The sequence below is a fragment of the Pyrus communis genome, chromosome 12 (genome assembly GCF_041283825.1).
Source record: "Pyrus communis isolate YQ-2024b chromosome 12, ASM4128382v1, whole genome shotgun sequence".
In the NCBI taxonomy this organism is placed as follows: domain Eukaryota; kingdom Viridiplantae; phylum Streptophyta; class Magnoliopsida; order Rosales; family Rosaceae; genus Pyrus; species Pyrus communis.
Window position 1 is genome coordinate 11,329,982 of NC_142576.1, and position 22,808 is coordinate 11,352,789.

The window sequence follows — 22,808 nt, forward strand, 5'->3', positions numbered from 1 at the left end:
GTCTAGGTTGTTGTTGTGTGTTGTTGTTTGAGTGAAAACCCTCTATGAGGGTTGGTTTCTAAGAGAGAAATGAGAAGGCTGAGAGTGAGGGATAGAGAGAGAGAGAGTTGTGAGGGAACAGAAAGAGATGAAGGATTTGGGCCCGGGGAAAAAAAATCAAGGGTGGGCTCCTTGAGCACACCAATTAAGACCAAAAGCAATCCCTTCAAAATATCTAGTCCAAAGTGAAAATTTACGAAAATACCCTTCAGTTCTGTAATTTCCGGGACGGGTTGTTACACATCTAAAGTCTCTTTCTTTATAGTTTGTAGACCTCAAAATGACGCTCAATCAGTAGATGAGAATGCTCACTCAACTCTTAACTCATCCTAATCTCATTAGAGATCTTGATTTTGTCTTGCCAAAAATAAAGTGAGTTGAGCAATAGTCACCATTCTGCAGACAACTAGGAAAAGAAGTCGCAGATGACACATTTTGAATATGTCAGCAGCAATAGTAGGAGCTTGGAGACCATCCAACAAATAGGTGTGAGACCATGATTTTTCAAGGCCGTAGTAAGGCTGATTGGAATACAGTTACCTTAAAAGTCTGGTCATGGACTCAACAGCTCCAAGTGAATCTTGATCAAACAAAGTAGCCATGCCACCGCTACCCTATTTTGGGCAATAAGTGAAGTCTTCGCGACTCTATTAGTATGACCATGCTTGTTCCGCAAGACACACGATTTAATCTGGATATGGAATTAATCATATCCTTCATATGTGTTGGAGTTCCTACAATCTAGGAACTGGCATGCGTTGCAAGTAATCACAACTCTTAAGAGGGTGCAATATCTTTTGTGGGACCATGATTTTTCATGGCCAGAGTAAGGTTGCTTGGAATATCGTTACCTTAAAAGTCTGTTCATGGACTCAATAGCTCTAAGCGAAGTTGGATCAGATGGAGCAGCGTGCCACCATCACTTTGTTATGGGGTAATAGGCAAAGTCCTAGTGACTCCGCTTGAATAACCATGCTTATTTTGCAAGGCACACGATCTCATTTAGATATATAATCAATATGATCCCTTTTATGTCTTGGAATTTCTACAATCTAGGAATTGGCGTGTGCCACAAGTAATCACAACTCCTAAAATGGTGCAATATCTACTTCTAGGATTCTCCTGGCTTGGAACGAGGTATCCTAAAAAGGTCTCTCTCCCAACGACTCACCTAACTTCGTCACGAATTGGAACCCATGACGGCATCACAACCATGACCCATGATGCTGTCATAACCAACAATCCACATATTCACGCTACAAAACCATGCAACCGTGTCAAACCCGAATTCAATTTGTACATGTTACTGTAAATTAAACATGTACTTAGTCTATGTACCCTCTGATATAAATGGTATCAAAAACTCGTTGGTCACAAACCGCGCTCAACGCTGGTCGCGATGACCCCCAGAACGCCGCTTGAGATAAAAGAGAAAGAGATACGACGTTTGAAAAGAGAGATGACGATGATGACATAGGAGGAGAGGAAGATTGCATGCTACATTGCTAATCTCGCATTGTAACCCATGTATAAAGATAGATTAGATAACCTACTCTATTGTGGATGCATAACCCATCCCGTCCACTTTCTATTTTGACATAACAAACAGTTGACTGGACTCAAAATCCATTTTAATTGGTCATAACTCATGCCCACTAAATATACCCTATATGTACTAGAAACCTATGACTGTGTATGCGCTTTTGCGTGCACACATATGCTCTAGCAATTGCCTATGCGCTTTTGCGGGCACACATATGCTCTAGCAATTGCCTTCATGCTATGTACGAAGTATGCAATCCACATCTATTTGGGTACCTATACTCATCCCAAGTCATAATATTATTTGGACCTGTATCTGTTGTTGATGGTGTATTATATTTACGGCCCCATTTGTTTTACGAGATTAAATTGTAATGGATAACACAGTAAAATAAAGTATGTTGGAGGAAGAAATGTAAAAAATATATCCAACTTAAAGATGAATTACTTATTCAAGAAATTTATCTCTTCTAATATCCTCAAAATATGAGAAAAAGTAAGGGCTTGTTTGGTATCCTATTTGAAAATTTTTATAATTTCTCAAAACATTTCTTAAGAATATTTCTTGAGAACAATTTTATTTAAGACTAAAAAATTTGTTTGGTATGCAATTTAAAAATTTAAATCTTACAACTTAAACTGGACAAAGAGATCCAAAAAGACGGGATCGAGAGAGAAAAAGGAAAGAGGAGGAAAGAAAGTAAGAGATAATTGGAGGACAGAGAAATAAGTGAGAGGATAAGAGGAGATAAAGAGGAAGAGAAGTGAGAGAAATAACCGAGAGAATAAAGAGAGTGGATTGGAGGAGAGACGAAAAAGGTAAAAAAAAAAAGCCCTACCAAATAAGTTTTTAAAGCCTAAAACTTGAAAGTTGTTTTTGAGTTTAAAAAGTTGGATTCAAGTAAAGTACCAAACAAGCTATAAGGTTCTAACTTGTTACTGAATCACTATTACCCAATCGAAACTGGTCATTTGTTAAACATTAAATATAATTTTTTTTATGTTTTTATTTGTTGTTTTTTTTTACCAACTTTATTTATTTATTTATTTATAATTATGTGAATAATTGAACATGAACACGTGTTAAGTTTAAATTGGCTTTGTCATGCCACTAAGCATATTATTTTTGGGCTTCTAAAGTTAATTGGGTTGTTTGGACCTTGCGACATTTGGTCAGACTAGCGCGGGCCGAAATTTACCTTTTTTTTTTATGTTTTGTTTTGTTTTGTTTTTTTTTTTTTTTTTTTGGTGGTAAACTAAAATTCCTCCAAAATTACAAAAAATATATATATAATGATAATAAAAATAATTTGAAAATTTTAAATTTTAACAATAAAGATAAAATAAAAGATAAAGTGAATAACATCATAGTTGACTTTTTAGTATAAAAAATAATTTTTCGTTAAAATAAATAATAACATAAACTTTTCTTTAAAATTCCTAAAAAAAAAATTTGCTAAATTCAATGGTTGCTGCAAAAATCCCGCTCGTTGACAACTTCATCGCTGAAATCTCTGATATAAAAACTAATATTTAATAAAAAAAGTAAATTAATTCTTAGAAAAGCTGCGTTGCAGTAAGCACTTCTAACTGTTTTCTTTAACCCAAAATCACTCTCTAGAAAGCGCTTTCACTTCCCGAACGACCCTAATGAGTGATGACTGAGAGAGAGCCATGGCGGCCTCCGTCTCTCACCTCCCCGCCTTCCTCTCCCTCTTCTCTCACAAGCTCTTCTTCTCCCACCCGCAGCAGCAATCCACTCTCGGATTCACCGCCCTACAACGCTGTCCACCGCCGCAGCGCTGCACCCTTCGCGCTTCTTCCGTCAAGAAGAAAACCAGGTTCGCATTCCCCGTCTCTACTCTTCGCTTTCACTTCTACACTTTTTTCTTCTTCTCACTTTCGTGTTTTGGAATTTTGAGTAGGAAGGTAAAGAGCAATGCGGAGCTCTGCAATGATCTCCGGCAGTTCCTCACTGCGGTCGGACTTTCGGAATGTCACGTTCCATCCTTGAAGGAGCTCTCGCAGCACGGAAGGTTCGAACTTGTTCCATCACTTTTCTGATAAATTTTGGTTCGTTTTCCCCTCGCCAGAATTTGATTAGTTAGGGTTTATCTGTGAAACTGAAAGATTTAGTTGGAATTACAATTGCCTCTTTGATTTCTCAGAAGTTTCGATAACGTTTGGATTATCAATTGCTGCTTGCTTGTTGCCATTTTTGTTTTCTTCAACAAATTTTGACATTAGTGGCAACGGTAGTATAGTCTTAATATTATGTTATATTACGTATATGTGTGTGTGTGTGTGTGTGTGTGTGTGTATTATAGTTTTGACTTGGAGACTTCATAAATTGGAGCAAGTCTGAAAATTTTGTTTTATCAAAAATGACGAATAGGAATGATCTTGCAAACATTGTCAGACGAAGAGGATATAAACTTATAAGAGAGCTTCTTGTGGATTCGAGCAATACAGATACCAATGGTAATGCCGATACCGGATTTGCTGGAATTCAGGATGCAATCGATGATCGTAAAGAGATAGTAACAGGTCAATATATATTTTTTATGTTTGCAACCTTATTTTATAGTATGTGCAACTGTTACCGATAGCCTCTTAACAATTTAAAAGGTCAGGATCAAGAGGTGAATAATGTGATTGAGGATTTCTCTTTGTCAACTGAAGTTTCAGTCTTGGAAAGTAATTCTGGTAGTCCTTCAGAAATTTTCACCCCTTCATCCTTGGGCGAACTTGATGACCTATCCTTGTCAACCACTGGTCGTGTCAAAGAAACCATTTCTTCTAGTTCAAATGTTGGTTTGGATCTAAACTCCGATGGACGTCCTCGCATGCCTTTAGAATCTGTTGATGGTTTGTCATTGGATGAAAAGGTCTTAGATATATGTCAGGATGGGAAGGTTGACAATATGGCTAATGAAGATTGCTCTTCAACCATAGTTTCTGTTTTGGAAGACCATTCTAGTTCAGATCTTGATCCAAGTCACAACTCTGATCATCATAGTTATCCGCCTTTAGAATCTCCACCCAATTTATCCTTGAAGGAAAAAGTGGCAAACTTTATGCAGAATGGAGAATTGGATGCAGTTGAAGGTAATTTGCCTTAAGATGCCTTGCTTTCAAATTTTTTTCACATTTAATTTTGTTCTGCTACTTGATCTTTTTTTAGTTCATGTGCACTATCAATGATGTTTCTTTTCTTGTTTGTTGTCACTGTTGATTTTTTTTAGCACTAAATCATTCAGATGCATGCTTATCTTCACACTATTTGTTACTAAATATACTTAACTTTCATGCTATTTGTTACATGCTTCCCTTTCATTCTTCTTTCACCTTAATTCTTTGTTTCTTTCATGTTTGATATTTATTCGGAGCTTCTTGATACAGATAATGTCTATGGCATATTAACTGAGAATAATGATGAAGAAATCAAGGAAGAATGTAGATTTGGAAACACTGAGGAGGTTCAAATAAGAATTCCTAAAAATGTGCTTGACAGAAGTGATGCAATTATGGCATTGAATCGAAGGACATCAACATCAACTACAGCAGTTGATCCCTCTCTTAGGTTGGTAACTTGTGCATTTGTCCAAAGTTCCTTGTTTTCTTCTCTAATTATTATTGCTTCTTCCATTCTGCATCTATTCAACCTAATTTTGTTGTAAAATCCCAAACTATGACATTATAAGAATCCGAATTTTTAGATTATGCTCTTACGGATCTGGAGGTCAAATGTGATGCATGACTGAACAGTGTTTTATTGTATTCTTAGTTTTATAAAGAACTTTTTTGTGTTTACAAAGCAGGGAGGATAGTTCATCAACTGAGGGGCTGAGTTCTCTATATGACAAGGATTTGGATGATAAGGTCATTGCTTAACTCTTAACTACGTTACTTTTAACATCAACTTTGACAACAGTATTGCATTGACCGTTGTGTTTTTGTTTTACAGACAAGTGAAAGTGAGGATCAACTTGAACTTAATCATCTCAAGTTCATGCTGGTACTATTTTCTTAACGTTCTGCTTACGCCATGGAGCGTTCTATATACTTGAATTGTTGATTATAATTTTGATTATATTCTTTTTCTTAGCATCAGAAGGAGATGGAATTGTCACGGTTGAAAGAACAGATTCAGAAGGAAGAGGTATATTAGCTATTTTGGGCGCTCCTTTATATGGCATGACCTTTTTCACAGTATCAAAATATAGAAATATGTATGATCCATCCGATTTTTTTGCTGGTGATCCATCTGATTTTGCTTGTGTTTGCATGCGATTTTTTCAATGGGAGTTTCGTACTTTTATGGGCAATATGATTACTGATCTGATTATAGTGGATTTTACTTCTTCCTTCAGCTTTTTTTGTCAAACTTGCAAACCAAATCTGAAATGGCAATGAGCAAAGCACAAAAGCTTGTCTCTGAAAAAGATGCAGAGTTAATTGCTGATGAAGAAAGCCTTTCAGGATTAGTGGAGGTATCATATCTACCATTTTGCTGGACATATTTTTGTATATATTTAATTATGCTATTAGAGCATCTTGGCAGTGAGTAGGATGTTTTGTAAGCAACAAAAGCCCTAGTAATCATCGCTGACTTTTCATCATTCATACATAAGCAAATTCTCATACATGACACGTATAAAAATTAAAAAAAATCTCATACATATACACCATTTGCATGAACGGAATTCCTGATTTCATCAGGTTGAGATTCAGTACCAGGGAGATGGCAAGATTGTGGAGGTGACTGGTAGCTTCAATGGTTGGTATCATCAGATTGAAATGGATCCACAGCCATCATCTAGTATCATAGAGAGGTCTTAACACTCCTTTTCTCTGTATAATTTGGCCTCAAACTTTCATTTTATCTTGCTGCTTCCGTTGTGCCTAATTTGCATTTTATCTTTCCTGAAGATTTGTCATAATCAGTTGACATATTATTGTAGGTTATTGTTAATGTTCCCTTTTATTGCCGTGCTATTTCTCCATTTAAAATAGTTCAAGTGTTTTATATGCTTGATGCTCAGAAATATTAGTGGAATAATACTGATTGCTAGGACTACACGTTCTTGCAGGGAACCTAGACTATGGTCAACAATGCTGTGGCTTTATCCAGGGACGTATGAGGTGTGCACATCTAGCAGCTAAACGATATGACATTTTTTCTCTTTGGCGAGGAGTGTGAACCTTGAATAACTGTATCTGATGTGAAATGTTGTTAACTGCAGATAAAATTCATTGTTGATGGCCAATGGATGATTGATCCTCAAAGAGAGTCGGTAACCAGGGGTACCATATGTAACAACATTCTCCACGTCAACAGATGAATTGGCTCTGGCAGGGAAGTCCACTGTCTGCCTTTCACCGCGGTAAATAACTTTATATACGTCTCACTCACGAGAAGACCAATTTCCACAGTCAAAATCAAATGCATGAAACCATACAGTTTCACTTTTCCAGTTACGATGATGATTCTTGCAATGGATAGTTTTCTAAGATCCTCGCTTGTTTAACGTAGCTGGTACAAATTTATTTCCGTTCTTGTTGATCGTTCGCTTAATTTAACTTCTATATGTCGAATGTGTTGCAGACAAGGAGCCAGATCATCTACTACAATTGAAGTTGAAGCAGTCTAAGCCTATGCCATCTGAACAAGAAAGTGAATTGAAGACCACGCACGCAGAAGGAGATACGGGGCGGGCAAAGTCGAGAAGCGAAATGGTCTTATGCCTCGCAATGTATATGTATCCGCCAGTCGCCATGGCTTTTAAGTTCGTAATGATTTTTGTTTTCCTGGTAGGTTTGTCTTAATAATAATTCTCTTCAAGGAAGGGATTCTCTGTTCTTAAGGATATAGTCAGCATTTACGGTAGCAATGCTCTTGTTAGAAAAATATATGAGTTTTGGAGTATCAAGATATTAATAACGAAATAATGCTGCACTAGTTAGATGCAAAGTTTCAAGATTTTGCACTGGGAAATGCAAAAATTCTACAGTTTTATACTCTGGATGTTTTAACCGTTAAATCTTAATTTTTGTATTTTTAATTGAACATCTAAATGTTAAAACACTTGTACTATGAGATACACAGGGACGTGTAAAAAAATCCCTTGAAAATTGGGGCTCTCTTGAGATTCAACTTACTTTTTTTTCTGGTTGAGAAAAAAAATACTGAAACAATAAACAAGAGCACCGTATTAAGTGAATCACGCATTGTCATGTATTTAAACAATTTACATGTAATTACGTGATTAATTTGAAACGCTAACATGTTGACATCCCACAATTACATGGAAGTCCTCGTTTCACGAAGTCGGTCGCTAAAAGGCACCAAAAAAGATGAGCTTGTAGATTGTAAGGTGTTCGCGTGGAAACCACGTGGAAAGTACCAATGAGAAATTGTTCAGTGTCGAGAATCTCCCTCTATACCAATTCACTCACAGTCGTGTCTCCTTCCTCGCCATTCCCACTACCCTCCCTACTTCTCTGTTATCTTCTCCCTTGCTTTCTCTCTCTACTCTCTCTCTCTCTCTCTACCAATGGCTATGGTTACTGCCTCTTCTCACCTCTCTCTGAATCCGTCTTCTCCTCTTGTGCTTCGTGCCTCTCGATTTCTGACCAATGCTCGACCACCTTCCTCCAAATGCTTCCCTGCGCCGATGCCACCAGTAACTTCCGCGTCAGCAAGTAGCAGAAGTAGAAAAACTCTCCCATCTCCATTTGTGATCGACAACTACAAATTCAGTTTAGACATTGTTGAAGATGATGACGCGGCTGACCAAGAACAACAAGTGGGGAATCCCAATGCGAATGAGACCCTTCTCTACTCCTTCAGTCCTTTGCCTCTGCTGCTCCTGGCTGCTCTTCCTGGAGGTATACCTTTAATTTTAACTCTAACATTTTTCAGTATATACCTGAATTGATGTTTTATTTATGTGAGAATGCAACCCCACGTCAGAAACTTGACATGGTATATTTCATACTCATTATCAAATGGTTCCACTTCTAATTGCATGAGGCCTCTTACTTTGTGACAAAATCTAACACCTGTCGAGCGCATGTGGTTGTGTTACTTTGAAATCTTGACAACTTTTCTGAGGATAATATTTCACCAATTGCTTTTAATCTGCTGGGTTTTATAGCTTCAAATATGAATTTTGTAAGCTTTTTGTAAGTTTTGGGGATTATTACTGATTTTCTGTAACTTTTTTGTAAGTTGGTTCCTTTCATCGTTGCAGTTATAAGACTTGCTGCATTTATCCTTGCATTGCTATCTGCTCCTAAAGCATAAACAGTCCTTTCATCACAGAAGCTAGATGTCTTATCACGTTTAAAACTAATCCTACTGATATTACGCTAATCTGAAAATTTGGATACTAGCTGGTACTGTGGCATCTCTGTTCGAGCCTTTCGTTGAGCTTGTCAAATCGTTTGGTCTTCCTGGCTGGCTTGTACATTGGGGTCACCCGGGCAACATGGTATGCTGCTTTACTCTGCTAAGTAAAAGAATGTTACCTCTCTTAATCATGTCGCGCTGGGCTTGAAAGATATTCGTCTAAAGTTGCTTGACATTATTGTCTATGGTTTCATGTATTTTGTAGGCTGTTGTGCTTTTCGCTATGGGCGGCTATGGAACATATCTTGGTTACCGGATACGCTTTTCAGATGATGTGGTATGAACCCAACAGCATCATATGTTTAGATACGCCAACGACGCCTAATATTTTAAGTAGTACATCGATCATGGTATGTTCTGGTCATTTCAGGAGGAGAAGGCCAATGCCAAAGACTTGCATCCTAAGCTTCTTGCAGGGATGTTTTTCTTCTTTGCACTTGGGGCAACTGGAGGAGTAACATCTCTTCTCACTTCGGACAAACCTATTTTTGAAAGGTAAAAAAAGTTATGCTTCACTAAAATTCATTTTTCCGTAAATTTTCGAATCAGTAATTTGGAAAGATTACCACAAATACAACAAAAGGGATCAGTTCGTGTGCTATACTGAGGCTGAAGTTAATCTGTATCTATGTTTGCAGCCCTCATGCTGTTACGGGGCTCATTGGTCTTAGCCTCTTGACCATACAAACAATTTTACCTGCTTTGTTTGAGGTAATATTTATTCTGAAACAACACAGATACCGATCACAACACGTAAGGAGTCGTTCCTCCTTGCAGACAAATCACAGTTTGACGTGTGCGTTCAACTTTTTTCCGCCATGGTTTTAATGAGTCACTTTTCAAAATTATATCGGATTGTGATTTGCCAATAAAGAGAAACAACTCCTTAAACGAGTCAAACGGTGTTGAGTGTTCTTGATAACTTCGTTTACGCTCTATTTCTTTTTCCGCTTGTTGTATTATTTGTCATGCAACTCAGTTTTTTGTTCTTTCTTTTTTAATTTTTACAGGGTAAACCTGAATTAAGAACAGTTCATGGGGTGTTGGGCACTGGGATCATGACATTGTTTGTTGTCCATGCTGCCCTTGGACTTCAACTTGGCCTAAGCTACTAATATTATCTTTTCCATGCCTTAGCTAGTTTCCTTGTACTTTCTATCATTCATTTTAGCTTCTTATATCCTTTTACACACTTGGTTTATCAGTATCAGGCAATCAGAAAACTCAATTGGTTAAAAGCCAATTGATGCATGGGAGACTTACCTGTTTATCATTGGTTATAAGCCAAAGATTAACCACTAATTATATTGTTTGTCTTCTATTTAAATTTATAGAATGTTTTCAGTGGTATGCAAGCAACCAAGTTATGATATAATTGACTTCATGGTGAAATTTTGTTGCAAATTCAGTGCACTAATCACCACTTAGTACTACGGTCTGGTGGTATTCCTCTTCACTTGTAAGTGAAAGGTTTTAAGTTCGAATATCATGGATGGTGAATTCGATACCATTAGGTTGCCGGTGGCTTAGCCAAACTCCTCCCTCCCCTTGGTGTAAAATATATCTATACTAAAACAAAAGAAATTTCAGTGCACTAATCTGATGACATGAAACTGACAGTAGGTAATAGTCATTCCATATATAGCAATATATCATAAGCTTTAGATATGATTAGGGGTGGCATCAATTGGATAACCTCATTATGATTTACATATCAGGGATTGGACGCAGGCTAAGTACTGATCATAAGATGTTGCCTCACTAACTAGCTAATCAGGCGCAAGCCCCTTGGGTGAGAGTGATCATATGTTGTGACATAATGCTAATCTTGTGACTCATCATCGATTGAGGCTTCGCCCGGACAAGGGAACTGGGCTAGCAAAGACCTAAACATGTTTCTCACAACCCATGAGGCGTTGCCAAACAAGGAGGACTTACATGAAACGGGGACATCACAGTGCCCCAAACTAATGATTCGACGTCACAGAGGTGTTGAACTAGTGTCAAATTTAATATGTACGAGTTTGCATTTGTATACAAGCCTGAAATGGAATTTGATCTCAATAGAGATAGTTGATAATTTATCATGGAACTCATGCCACGTCTCTCTCTTTCTTCACATAACCAAACGTGTTGTATACAACTGATGAGCCTAAGCAACAAGTTTGCGACGGGCGGTGAAAATTTGAGTATGCCAAACTGAGGCATGTGAGGGTGATCTGCTACTTTTTTGGCTAAAAGCCAAAAATTAAACGCTAATTATGACACAATTGTTTGTCTTTCATTAAAATATTTATAGAATAGTTTCAATGGTATTGGTATACAAGTAAGCAAGTTGTGATATGATGGGTAAAACGTCTGTTTGGCAAATTTGATTAATCCGATGGATTTGCAGTAGGCAATAGTCATTCCATATAGGAAGCTAATTTTCAAACACTCTTTTTAGCGATCAAAATCAGTCTTTATTTTTGGCAACTAGATTGGTTAAATGAAACAGAAATAACGAGCATGATTAAACGTGAGTGTGTATGAAGAGAAATGGAGAGCGTGTTTATTATTTTTAGAATGTGTAGCAATTATCATCATCTTTAGGTGTGATTCGTCCGTCAATGAATTCGCTAACCTGATTATGATTTACATTTGATAATCATGGACCAACTACTCATCATTGCCTTAGTAAGTTATTGCCCACCAACTTGCTAATCGGACAAGAGCCCCTCCATGGTCAAGCATTCTCATATAAGAATGACATTAATCCATGTTTCACAAAACCTAGCTATGGTGGCTCAAACATGGAAGATTTACATGCATGAACTAGGAATATCGAAGTGACAATGTCTCAAATCAAACAAATCATGTCAGGATGGTATAATTTATTTACAAGAAAAGACCAAGGTTGAATTAGGGTTTAGGATTCAATGTGTTATACATGCAATACGATCCGTTTGGAAACCTGTATACTGCATTACATTAACTAAACTTGTCCCGCAACTATATACATGCAGAGTTGGCAAGTTATGATTGTCCAGTGAAAGTCCACATGGCAAATAAGTAGGACCCAGTACGACCAAGCTGGCAAATCCAAACGTAGCGCACCTAGGAGAATGACACAGAGCCAAAGCCAAATGGCAGAAAGAGAGAGAACGAGTCAGACGTAACTTCCTATCTATATGAATACCACTCTCCAATCTCCGCATCCCTCTCTTTCATTTTTTTCAAGTCTCTCTCATCCTTCCTCCTCCTCTCTCGCTCTCACATTCACAGGTTCGTTCATATTCTGCACTCGATCTCGATCTACTATTTCGCAATTGCTTCGAATAATGTCTGACCGATCGGTATTTGGTTTTTGATTTGCATGTCATTTGTTTCGTTAGATCCATTTCGTTCATTACATTTGATGGATTTTTTGTAACGTTCAGATTTCTCTGTTTAATATTTTGAGGATTTGGTGTTCATGGTTTTGTAAAATTTCGTCGTCGAATCTCTTCGAGAATTGTGGTGTTTAATTAGATCAAGGTTTGTGATAACAATATGTATTGGTTTGCTGATATCTGTGGCTAATTCTTGTTCATCGTTGTCTAGACTTTTGTAATCGAAATTCTGATTTCATCGGTAGGTAAGATGGGAATTGTTTAGATCTGTCATACCATGTGACTTGATTCGGGATTCGGTTTTCGGTTTTTGGTTTCCAGTGATGGACATTTTATGCATGCTTTCATATTTCATATTTCATATGCTTCTTTATTTTTTTTTTATCTTGAGATTTCAGTTTTCTGGTCGAAATGGAGAAGTGATTCATATTATTTTGTTTTTTTCGCAGTCTAGAGATGGAAACCTTCCTCTTCACCTCCGAATCCGTCAATGAGGGACACCCCGACAAGCTCTGCGACCAAGTCTCAGATGCGGTTCTCGATGCTTGCTTGGAACAAGACCCCGAGAGCAAAGTTGCATGCGAGACATGTACGAAAACCAACATGGTCATGGTCTTTGGTGAGATCACAACCAAAGCGAAAGTAGATTACGAGAAAATAGTCCGAGATACTTGCAGAGGAATAGGGTTTACATCCGCTGATGTAGGCCTTGACGCTGACAACTGCAAAGTCCTTGTCAACATTGAGAAGCAAAGCCCTGAAATTGCAGAGGGAGTTCATGGACACCTTACCAAGAAGCCCGAGGAAATTGGAGCCGGCGACCAAGGCCACATGTTTGGTTACGCCACAGATGAAACACCCGAGTTCATGCCACTCACTCATGTCCTTGCTACAAAGATTGGCGCCAAGCTTACGGAGGTCAGAAAGAATAAAACAGTCCCATGGTTGAGGCCCGATGGTAAGACCCAAGTGACTGTTGAGTACAAGAATGAGAATGGGGCCATGGTCCCGATTCGGGTGCACACCATCCTTATCTCAACCCAACATGATGAGAATGTCACAAACGAGCAGATTGCTGCTGATTTGAAGGAACATGTGATCAAACCTGTCGTCCCCGCCCAATTCATTGATGACAAAATTATCTACCACTTGAACCCTTCAGGTCGATTCGTCATTGGAGGACCCCATGGAGATGCGGGTCTCACTGGCCGGAAGATAATCATAGACACCTATGGTGGTTGGGGTGCTCATGGTGGTGGTGCTTTCTCTGGAAAGGATCCAACCAAGGTTGACCGGAGTGGTGCATACATTGTAAGGCAGGCAGCAAAAAGTGTTGTGGCATCCGGGCTTGCTCGCCGCTGTATTGTTCAGGTTTCTTATGCTATTGGCGTCCCAGAACCCCTATCGGTTTTCGTGGATACCTACAAAACTGGAAAAATCCCAGACAAGGACATATTGGTTCTCATCAAGGAGAACTTTGACTTTAGGCCGGGAATGATTGCCATCGACCTTGATTTGAAAAGAGGGGGCAACCTCAGGTACCAAAAGACCGCTGCTTATGGTCATTTTGGCCGCGATGATCCAGATTTCACATGGGAGACCGTCAAGATCCTCAAGCCAAAAGCGTGACACACTAGCTCGTAGCCGCTGTTCAGCTTGTTAGAGAATAAAGAAACTTTCAATTCATGCGTCTGATGTCGAGGTCTACATTTCGAGGTTCAAACCAGCGTAGAGAATAGGCGATTTGTGCTTTTAAGTTGAGGTAGTAGCAAAGTTAGGCGCCAGTAGTATTTTGTTGCGTTGTCTTTCGTTGTTTTTATCATTTTTCATGTTTCCAAATTTTTCCCATTACCCAGCTTCTTGATTGTTGAGGATTCTGGCATTGGACTTGGTTAGAAGCTTATTACAAACAATTGAAATCGAATAATTGTATGATCGTAGACTGCAGTAGTTCCAATTTCGTTGTAGAAAGACAGAGCATCCAATCTTCTGGGCTTCTGGAACATCAAAGGTATCATAAATAAGCTCATTGTACAACTAATGTAATAGCTTGGATGACTACACCCATAGCAAAAAGTTTGAAGCAATCATCCCTAACATGACTCGTTTCACGAATGTAACCACAAGCGATCATGCAACCGCTCTTCTCCAGCACCAAACATCTCATCAACCCTTTCGCCATCCCGGTAGAAATGGAAGGTGGGCGTGTAGCGAATGTGCTGTGTTGTTTCGGGGCATTCATCAATGTCTGCATAGACGAAAGAGAGCTTTGGGAAACTGTTACTCAGCTGGCAGAATGCAGGAAGGATCTGGCTACACACACGGCACCTGAAAACGATACCAAAATCGAAGCAATTGAGTCACTGAGGCAATTCATCAAACACCTTGTGTGCAAAATTCAATTGCTAATAGTTTTGAACATAGTTGGAGTGGGAGACGTACCAAGATGCACCATAATTGATGACTGCCTGCAAGAAGATGAAAAAAGACAACATTTAATGGGTTGAAATGGAAAATTGCCATATATATATTGAAAGGTGGGATTTTGGGTGCATACAGGGGACTTGCAGGACTTGATTTGAACAAGGATGTCTTTGAGGTTTTGGTCGCTGGAAGCACTCTTTAGGTTGCCATGGCGATTCTCTGGTAAATCCAAGCCCGTGCCTTCTAATCCCTTCTTGCTGCCGGTGGCTCCGTCGCCTCCGCCGCCGACTCCTCCAGCCATTTCTCTCAGCTTTCAATTGTGCTCTCTGTCACCCACGAAGGCCACAATAGGATTTTACAATTCGACACCATGTCGTGTTAAAATGGGATGATTTCGACGAGGAACAGTGATTTGGCTAATTGTTTTCACTCAAGACACCCATATAATTAGAGTATAATTACATTATAACCCTCCACATTTGAGGCGTGTCTTAAAATAAACCATGCTCACATTGGAGAATGATTCGGAGTTCTTACAAAGTGAAATCTTGCAGTACCAAATACGAGATAGATCTTTAAAAGAGTAAGGCTTTTTCCAAATAAGCCAATTCATTTAAGACTCTACGGATCCACTCTTTTTCCTACTCAAAGAACAGCCTGTGTTTTCAGATTAAGAATTCTTTGTAGATTAAGAGATGTAATAAAATGACACTAACATAGTGACACGATTCTTGGATTCATGTCAAGTATTACTCTACCTTAATTCGGCAGTTTTACATTGGATTTATGTCATTCATCGAGATAAGCTAACAAGTGATCGAAAAGAACCGTCCGGTCGATCCCCTCAAATAGAATTGTAATGGTTTAGTAAACTATGAGATGATGACTGTTAACATTTCCTCCATTTACAGGGAGGAGCGGGCTTCGCCCGGTTACCAGCAACTATAATGTTCTTCTGTTTTCCTTCTCGTCTCGCTCCCCTTCCAAATTCCATTGCAATGATCTCCTTGTTCCATCGAAATATACAGAGGATTCCGCTTGTTCCATCATCATTTTGGTATACGAGAGGCCGGTTCAAGTGGAGAATAACTCAGCATTTTGAAGCAAAAGAAGACCACTTGAACAACCGCTGCAATCAACTTGAGTTGATTTCGACAAAAGCCCCCGGATGGAACTTCTTGCAAAATGCCTCTATGGCTGATTGAATTCGGTCTTGGTCCTGCAACCAAATTTCTCAATGATATTCATTCAAACAACTTATATAATGTAACTCCGTACCTAAAACCTCAAGAAATGTTCCAGTACCTTGCCCTCGAAGTAGATTATAACAGGCTCCGTCCTTGATTTGCGGCGACAACCTTAATATTTCCCATGGAAGATCACAATCAGAATTAATATATGATATCATGTTGTCCTAGAGATCTAAAGATTTCAAAAGGCACTTACCAATGAAAAGGTCTGGAAATTCAAGGCAAAGTTTTGACAGAGGTTGAGCAATTTCGACCTGCAATTTTCTCCCAAAAAAAAAAAAAAAAGAGATGACTACCATGCAAACAGTAATATATCGATTTATTTCCAATTAATTGCATGCTAATACTGCACTCGATGTTTGACATTATATATTCCAGAATTTCTAAGAAAATGCGATCTTCTCAATTATAGAACTCAGTACTTCAACGACTAACATTTAGAGAAATCGATAGGTATCCTTCTGAAGTGGACTATATACACAGAACACTTATCGCTCTTGGCATAAGTTCTATAAGCTCTTCTAGTGCCTAGGATTTGATTGGATTTGATAACTCACTAGATTCAAGGTATGTTGAAGGAAGATGAAGAAATTTCGACCATGTTGAAGGTTGAAGACGAATTAGTCATGAAGGAACGTTATCCCTTTCCAACCCCACAAAATGGTAGGATACCAACACCTAATAACTTATCCTTCTAGTCCCCCCAGAATGAATAATCATTCACCTCTAACTTTATTTTTTAACTTCAACATACCTTGAATGTTTAGAGTTTTCCAATCTTAGGCACCAAACGAGCCAATATTTCCCCCTAATGATTCATCTCATGTACCTTTATGGTAAAATAGGCCAAGCACAGCATAAAAGAATCATCATCCCAACTATGCACATAGGGTGATTCACACAATGAGGATTATGATTATGATTACATGCCTATAATTTATTTCAATACAAGAAAATAAGATGTCAGAAGTTGAAATGGAAGCTACATTAACGAATTAGCAGGGATTGCAAAATGTTTGTGTGTTGAGGTGGGGTGGTAAAACTTTATAAGTCTTGCATGCTAATGTTGTCAGACTGTCAGTGTGGACCACCGCCCACCGCTGCTTATTGTTTAAACATGTGCTTCCATTTAACAGTCCAGTAAATAAAAAGATATTGTCTGGAAAAGAACATTGAGCGTGTATTGCGTGCGCACACCCAAATTTTCAAGACTTAATATATTGAAAATATAATGGAATACGGAATTACTTACATCTGTAAGGTTTGTTGTCAAGTGCTTAGATACAAATGGTTGCATCGTTGCTAGTGCACCATCGGATCTCATTAGTTCAATTAGACAGTTCCACTGCTCATCCAGCTCCAAGATATTTGTTGCAGTAAGGATTATTACATTTTTACACTTGATCTGCAAGAGCCAATCATTTGATCATTCTATATATAATCTGTACTTTACTGGTCAGATGTATACATACACACAAATGACAAATCAGTCAAGAGAAAACTTCAGATTTTTTCCAGTGGAAGCTTCAATACGATGTCACGAATTCTAGCTGACCAGATATACAAAAAGCAAAACTTCATATGCGACCTTTCAAACACATACCAAAGGGACAATCAGCTTTTCATGATGCAATAGTTCAGTGATACCTTCAGGCAACAGAGCCATCTGAGAAAGCAAAAACAAGAATAAAATCAAATTCATGCTGTAGGACTCTGTCACTGTAAGATATGTAAAATAACTATTTACGGGAACATATTACACAGAAAGTAACAACCAACAGAAATGAAACAAAGCACAACAAGATCGTGCTATCATACATTGCATTAAATAATAAAAAACTTGTAACATCTAAGTACCTCATTCCGGTCACCAGTGCATTGATCACCTATAAGATGCCTTAGATATTCTTCAAATTCTTCATCAGGAGCCTAAACAATGAAGATTGACCAACCTCAATATTGTTAGGGGCTTAGAGAAAAACTAAAATAATTGCATAAATTCGGACATCTCAATGATATTCTCATGGATTCCATTTTACAAGTCGATGGTTGAAGGATTAATACAGATTTCCATTTTCCAAGAATGAAATACTAACAGATTCAATAACATATCACTCTTTAGTGCTTTAGAAAGTTCAGCCAAAACAAACATACCAGACGAACAGCAAAAGCCTTTGCAACACCTGCCAAAGTGACATCTGAGTGCAGTGGACCAACCCCTCCATACATAAATACCTACATAGTAGTTTCAAAAAACATTGACTAGACACTAGAACAAAAAAAGGAAAAATCTCTCATCCATTTCATAACTAATAAAACCCCTAAGAACTATCAAACAGGCTGTAATGATTTACCATATCATCAGTTGATTGTCGTCGCTCAACTTCTTCGGCGACAGCATCTATCTGTTACCAAGAGAATGTCATGGAAAATGAAAATGTAAGGTGATGCGAGTAAATGTTTCAGGTTCCACGTGTAACTGCACATCCATCACTGCAGTTACATAATTAGATATATAGGTAACTGAAACTAGGCCAACTATGTTTTTATAAAAAATAAAAAACTTTGCAATAGTAACTCACATCATTCCGAACAACAGCAGTTTGTGATACCAACCAGCCAATAGAATGGAGCTTTCTACACAATGAAGGCCCTATTTGATCCTCAACAGTGCCAAACCTGAGCTATCAAACAGATAAAAAGAAACGAATAAACTTCAGTAATAACATTGGGTTGAGGAAAAAATGGTTACACAAGTTACTACGACATTTAAACCATGAATCTTTTCTTTCCTTAATGTTTTGAAGTAAATACTATGTCAGTCTTCTGACACTAGTGACTGTTTATGTGTTCCTTTGCATAAGTTATAATTAAAAATGTAAGAAAAACAATGATCATGAACATGGACATGATGACTAATAAAGTTAACTCGAAGTACTAAATCCAATTTCGTTGGGTCTAACCACAACTATGAGAAATTTAGAGATGCTTCAGCCTTAAACTGTGAGATAATGAAAGGCTACAGAAAACAAAAGAGAATAGTTGAACAAAATGGTTTCTACTGAAAGTCCAACAAAACGCCTGAAATTTAAAAAAGTAATCACTGATCATTGATATCACGGCGCAACCAATGAAATACAGGATCTGTGGCGCAACCATATTATTATGGTCATTGATTGCAATAAAAGAATGTAATACTGACGAAGGACTTACAGAATTTCATCCCCCACAGCAATGGCTGAGGACATGAGTAGGCTACTCCCATGTAAGCCCACACCATCAAGGCCATTCATAACAGCAGACTGATGCCCACGAACCGAAGAAGAAAGTTTTTTAGCCCTTCCGGCTCTCTCTAATCTTCCATCAGAAAGTAAATACGCAGGTCTAAATACTTCTTTGTTGTCAGATGAATTGTTAATGCTCAATAATGCATTTGGAACTGTGTCATATATGCTTCCAATTGAAGTATAACTGTGAGAATGAAATAACATAAGTTAATTAGTCGAATATAACTAAACTAGTATAACAAAACAGTGCAATCAATTGAAATGTTACGACATATGCATCAGGAACCAACTCAAAAATTATGGCGAGCATTGAAAAAAGCCAAGCATCAAAGCAACAGTTCAAGCCACATACCCTTGATCATAAAGACTGCAGTACTGCACTTTGCAAGTTAAGAGAAAGGCCCACACATCTCTGCAATGAAGTGCATGGAAGTCAAACCCCAGAATGTACTAGAGTTTTGAATTTGGATAAAGAGGAAGCCTCCTATTGGTTTAATGCAACGGTAACTAAATTCTGTAGCTTAGAATTTAGATCACTTTAGAATTTAGATCAAATACACTTCTAAGTCACACTTTTTAAGGCCATACAAAAGCATAAAATTCAGATCATATGACATTCTCATGTTACATTAAACTCTTAGCTACCTGATACCTAGTACTAGAATTATTTTCTTTTGGCTTATCCAGGGATTTGTTTGTTCAATAAGTGGAAATTTTGTATATAGAAAACTCATTTTTCTATCTTTCAACGAGAAAAGCACTATAAAGACAACTTGCTCTCTAACAGCCCTTTCCATATGCCGAAAAGAAAGAAAATAGATGAGAGAGGAAAAGGTACAAACATACCTGTATGACCAATCCAATATAGGATTCACCCTCATGAAAGGTGGCCATCCAACTGAACTGGGAGAGAATTGTTCTTGACCAACCTGCAAGTCAGAAAAGTTAAGGCATTTTTGCTACAAATGTCTGCAGAATAATCTGACAAACAGAGATATGTGTACAATATGATTGTATCTTTGCCGAAACAGAAAATCAATTACCGCAGTAGGATCACCGATTCGGACACCAAGGAAAATAGCTTTGATTGGTTTGGATTTTAGTAAATCCTCCAAACCAGACTTGAAATCAGAGCGAATGATATCCAGTTGCAAACCATAGCTGCTTAAAAAAGAATATGTTACTAGAAGGCTACATCCTCCAGCATTTAAATTTATGCGAAAACTAGAAGCTTCTGATCATACAATGACATTTTAAGACAATTAAAAAAAAAAAAAGAGTAAAAGGGGGAGCATCTCTCACCTAGTGGCTGTATCATAAGTAAACGAGTTGATTTCAGGGAAAGCAGATGGGCACTCGAAATATATCGTTCGCATTGGAAAATATTTTACACCCCCATTAGAACAGCTTTGCTCCCCTTTATGCAAAAAGCAGCCAGCCCTGAGTAGGTGCAACAAAACCTACAGAACCAAGTTATTAATACTATCAATGACACAGAAGGCAGCTGAGTTAAATAGATAACCAGTAAAATCACTTGTTAACTTACAGTTGAATCCTTTCCCCCATTAAAGCTGAAGGCAACCTCTTCAATACTGTTGATTAAAACAATTTAGGGAGTGAGAGTTCAAATCTCAAATGTTTCAAAAGTGGAGTTCATGTGTGAATTTTGCTCCAAGGTATATGGATAGCAGGAGCACCTCAAGTGCATTGATTTATTTTATTATTTTCCAGTGCTGTTTGATTCAAATGTATACATCAATTAGTGAATTTCATGTCATTAATCTCCTAATAATGGTTGAAAAATTGTAATCCATTTGATATGAGATATTTTCCAGATAAGGTTGCCAGACATTCAAACTTTCACAAAGAAATATGCAAGCCTAGTCTGATTCATAGTGCCCAAATCGCCAGCAACACGTGGTGTATACTCATAAAGGATCTTAAACGGATAGCGACAAACCAGGCAACAACTGACAAGGAAAAGCAGAGTAACATTTACTAGGAATTCACATAGATTCGAATAAGTATTTTACTAGATACTTCCGCACATCAATATCCAAGTAGTTGCCTCTACCTTTTACAAATCAAAACTGTATCAGGAATCAACTAACCAACTTGTTTGTTTTCTCCTAACAGAAATAGCATTACACAATACAAAGCTCAACATGTTCAAAATTTAGAAACAATAGTCTAGCAACTGCATTGAGTTCAAAATGAAAGGTGCGCGGGGAGAACACGAAAAGGAGCAGAAATATCGTTACAATGTAATTAATACAGAGTTTTTAGCTCAACCCATTTAATTTCTGGGAAAATGTAGTAAAAATAACAACAAAAAATGGTTCTTATAAGTTTCATAAATACTGGGCCAACTTATATAACTGCTTGGTTCACTTCGAAAGTCCTACATATTTCTTAAAATCTACAAAACTCAGAAGAAAGCAAACAAAGAAGAACTTACGAGTAGAGCGCAAGAGCTCTCTGAATAACATAGATAGCGCTGTTGTACTTGGTCTTAAGCCTTCGATCATCACACTCTTTGATTGCCTTGTCAATCTCCATCTCCCCTCTGCAAACAAAACACAAAAACCCAGCACAAATTCATCAAATAAGCAAATGGGGTTTCACAGATTCAACAAAATTTGACGATTTTCTGAAAAACCAACCAAATGAGTGCTCTCAAATCCCAGAAAGTCGACCTCTTTAACCAAATTTACCAAAAGGGTTTGCAGATATCGAACGAAATTTGCAGTCTTTGCTTAGCAATCAAGAAATCTCACATGAAAATACCAGTCTTCAAAGCAATGGAAATCTTGGCGGAGGGAGGTGGCTATGGAGTTGAAGGTCGAATGGGAGTAATTTGATTGAATATCCGAAGGAGTTTGGAATCAAAACAAAATTGGGTTTTGGGAGTATTTCGTGTTGGATGGATGCCACAAGTTGCTTATCTGCGAAACGGGCTTTGGTTTTGGGTTCGTCTACCTGGAATTTGCAAATGTGATATCAACGCTACGCGCACTTCCAGATGAAAACCGAATTTGATCAACCGGATCGGATAATTAGACTTTACTACTACGTGACATTTAAAAATAAGAATACCATGTGATTAGAAATTTCTTTTTCTTTTTTTTTTCTTTTTTTCTTTTTTTGGTTTTTGAGGAAAAGCAAACTCAGATTGGTTGTATGTATTTTTATTTATTTTTTAAGTAATGCTACACTTATCATATTTATATTACATGTTTACTAAGGGTAGAATTTACATGTGAGCTCATTTATATTAAAGAGATGATACAAATGTGTTATGAAAATTATAATAAGAGTAGAATTTTTGTTATCTTTTGTTTGAGAATGAATTACATAGATTATATTCACCAACACATGACTTCCATTGGGCAATAATGCATTTGCTTTGTGGACGTTAGGTGATGATGAACCCGTTCCATGTAAGTTGCTCCTTTTTTACTTGGTTTTGTCAAAATTAAGT

At 37.7% G+C, this 22,808-nt stretch overlaps 5 protein-coding genes across 19 annotated transcripts; 3 read left to right on the top strand and 2 right to left on the bottom strand.

Annotated features, from left to right (window-relative positions):
• Positions 1-3,131: 3,131 nt before the first annotated feature.
• LOC137745272 (5'-AMP-activated protein kinase-like protein) lies at positions 3,132-7,562 on the top strand. Of its 11 annotated transcripts, none has more exons than XM_088681310.1 (13): positions 3,132-3,422; positions 3,507-3,617; positions 3,977-4,128; positions 4,270-4,689; positions 4,984-5,164; positions 5,403-5,463; positions 5,549-5,599; positions 5,690-5,743; positions 5,955-6,074; positions 6,304-6,416; positions 6,675-6,726; positions 6,828-6,968; positions 7,190-7,562. In XM_088681310.1, the coding sequence occupies exons 1-12, from the start codon at positions 3,256-3,258 to the stop codon at positions 6,924-6,926; spliced, it is 1,581 nt and encodes a 526-aa protein (XP_088537436.1). In that variant the 5' UTR covers positions 3,132-3,255; the 3' UTR covers positions 6,927-6,968; positions 7,190-7,562. The 11 variants fall into 11 exon arrangements, with proteins under 11 accessions (XP_088537436.1, XP_088537435.1, XP_088537434.1 ...); XM_088681309.1 differs by having other exon boundaries at positions 3,134-3,422; positions 4,264-4,689; positions 5,400-5,463; positions 5,696-5,743; XM_088681308.1 differs by having other exon boundaries at positions 3,134-3,422; positions 4,264-4,689.
• Positions 7,563-7,948: 386 nt separating this feature from the next.
• Positions 7,949-10,300, top strand: LOC137745699 (translation initiation factor). The gene is made up of 6 exons (XM_068485694.2): positions 7,949-8,472; positions 8,980-9,077; positions 9,201-9,272; positions 9,366-9,490; positions 9,634-9,706; positions 10,006-10,300. The coding sequence occupies exons 1-6, from the start codon at positions 8,139-8,141 to the stop codon at positions 10,108-10,110; spliced, it is 807 nt and encodes a 268-aa protein (XP_068341795.2). The 5' UTR covers positions 7,949-8,138; the 3' UTR covers positions 10,111-10,300.
• A 1,679-nt stretch (positions 10,301-11,979) lies between these two features.
• LOC137745181 (S-adenosylmethionine synthase 4) lies at positions 11,980-14,407 on the top strand. 3 transcript variants are annotated; one of them, XM_068485086.2, is made up of 2 exons: positions 11,980-12,259; positions 12,816-14,407. In XM_068485086.2, the coding sequence occupies exon 2, from the start codon at positions 12,823-12,825 to the stop codon at positions 13,993-13,995; it is 1,173 nt and encodes a 390-aa protein (XP_068341187.2). In that variant the 5' UTR covers positions 11,980-12,259; positions 12,816-12,822; the 3' UTR covers positions 13,996-14,407. The 3 variants fall into 3 exon arrangements, with proteins under 3 accessions (XP_068341187.2, XP_068341189.2, XP_068341188.2); XM_068485088.2 differs by having other exon boundaries at positions 12,196-12,259; positions 12,821-14,407; XM_068485087.2 differs by having other exon boundaries at positions 12,221-12,330.
• LOC137745182 (thioredoxin-like 3-3) lies at positions 14,294-15,200 on the bottom strand. The gene is made up of 3 exons (XM_068485089.2): positions 14,924-15,200; positions 14,809-14,834; positions 14,294-14,694 (listed from the first exon to the last, which is right to left on the bottom strand). Exons 1-3 carry the CDS (start codon positions 15,089-15,091, stop codon positions 14,475-14,477), a joined length of 414 nt encoding a protein of 137 aa, XP_068341190.1. The 5' UTR covers positions 15,092-15,200; the 3' UTR covers positions 14,294-14,474.
• Positions 15,201-15,452: 252 nt separating this feature from the next.
• Positions 15,453-22,490, bottom strand: LOC137745017 (phosphoadenosine phosphosulfate (PAPS) reductase family protein). 3 transcript variants are annotated; one of them, XM_068484864.2, is made up of 17 exons: positions 21,991-22,490; positions 21,786-21,893; positions 20,874-20,919; positions 20,630-20,787; positions 20,371-20,488; positions 20,174-20,256; positions 19,680-19,739; positions 19,254-19,511; positions 18,623-18,719; positions 18,395-18,445; positions 18,195-18,275; positions 17,898-17,969; positions 17,644-17,706; positions 17,293-17,445; positions 16,237-16,294; positions 16,096-16,148; positions 15,453-16,009 (listed from the first exon to the last, which is right to left on the bottom strand). In XM_068484864.2, exons 2-17 carry the CDS (start codon positions 21,884-21,886, stop codon positions 15,926-15,928), a joined length of 1,536 nt encoding a protein of 511 aa, XP_068340965.2. In that variant the 5' UTR covers positions 21,887-21,893; positions 21,991-22,490; the 3' UTR covers positions 15,453-15,925. The 3 variants fall into 3 exon arrangements, with proteins under 3 accessions (XP_068340965.2, XP_068340967.2, XP_068340966.2); XM_068484866.2 differs by having other exon boundaries at positions 22,105-22,381; XM_068484865.2 differs by having other exon boundaries at positions 22,042-22,381.
• Positions 22,491-22,808: the final 318 nt, after the last annotated feature.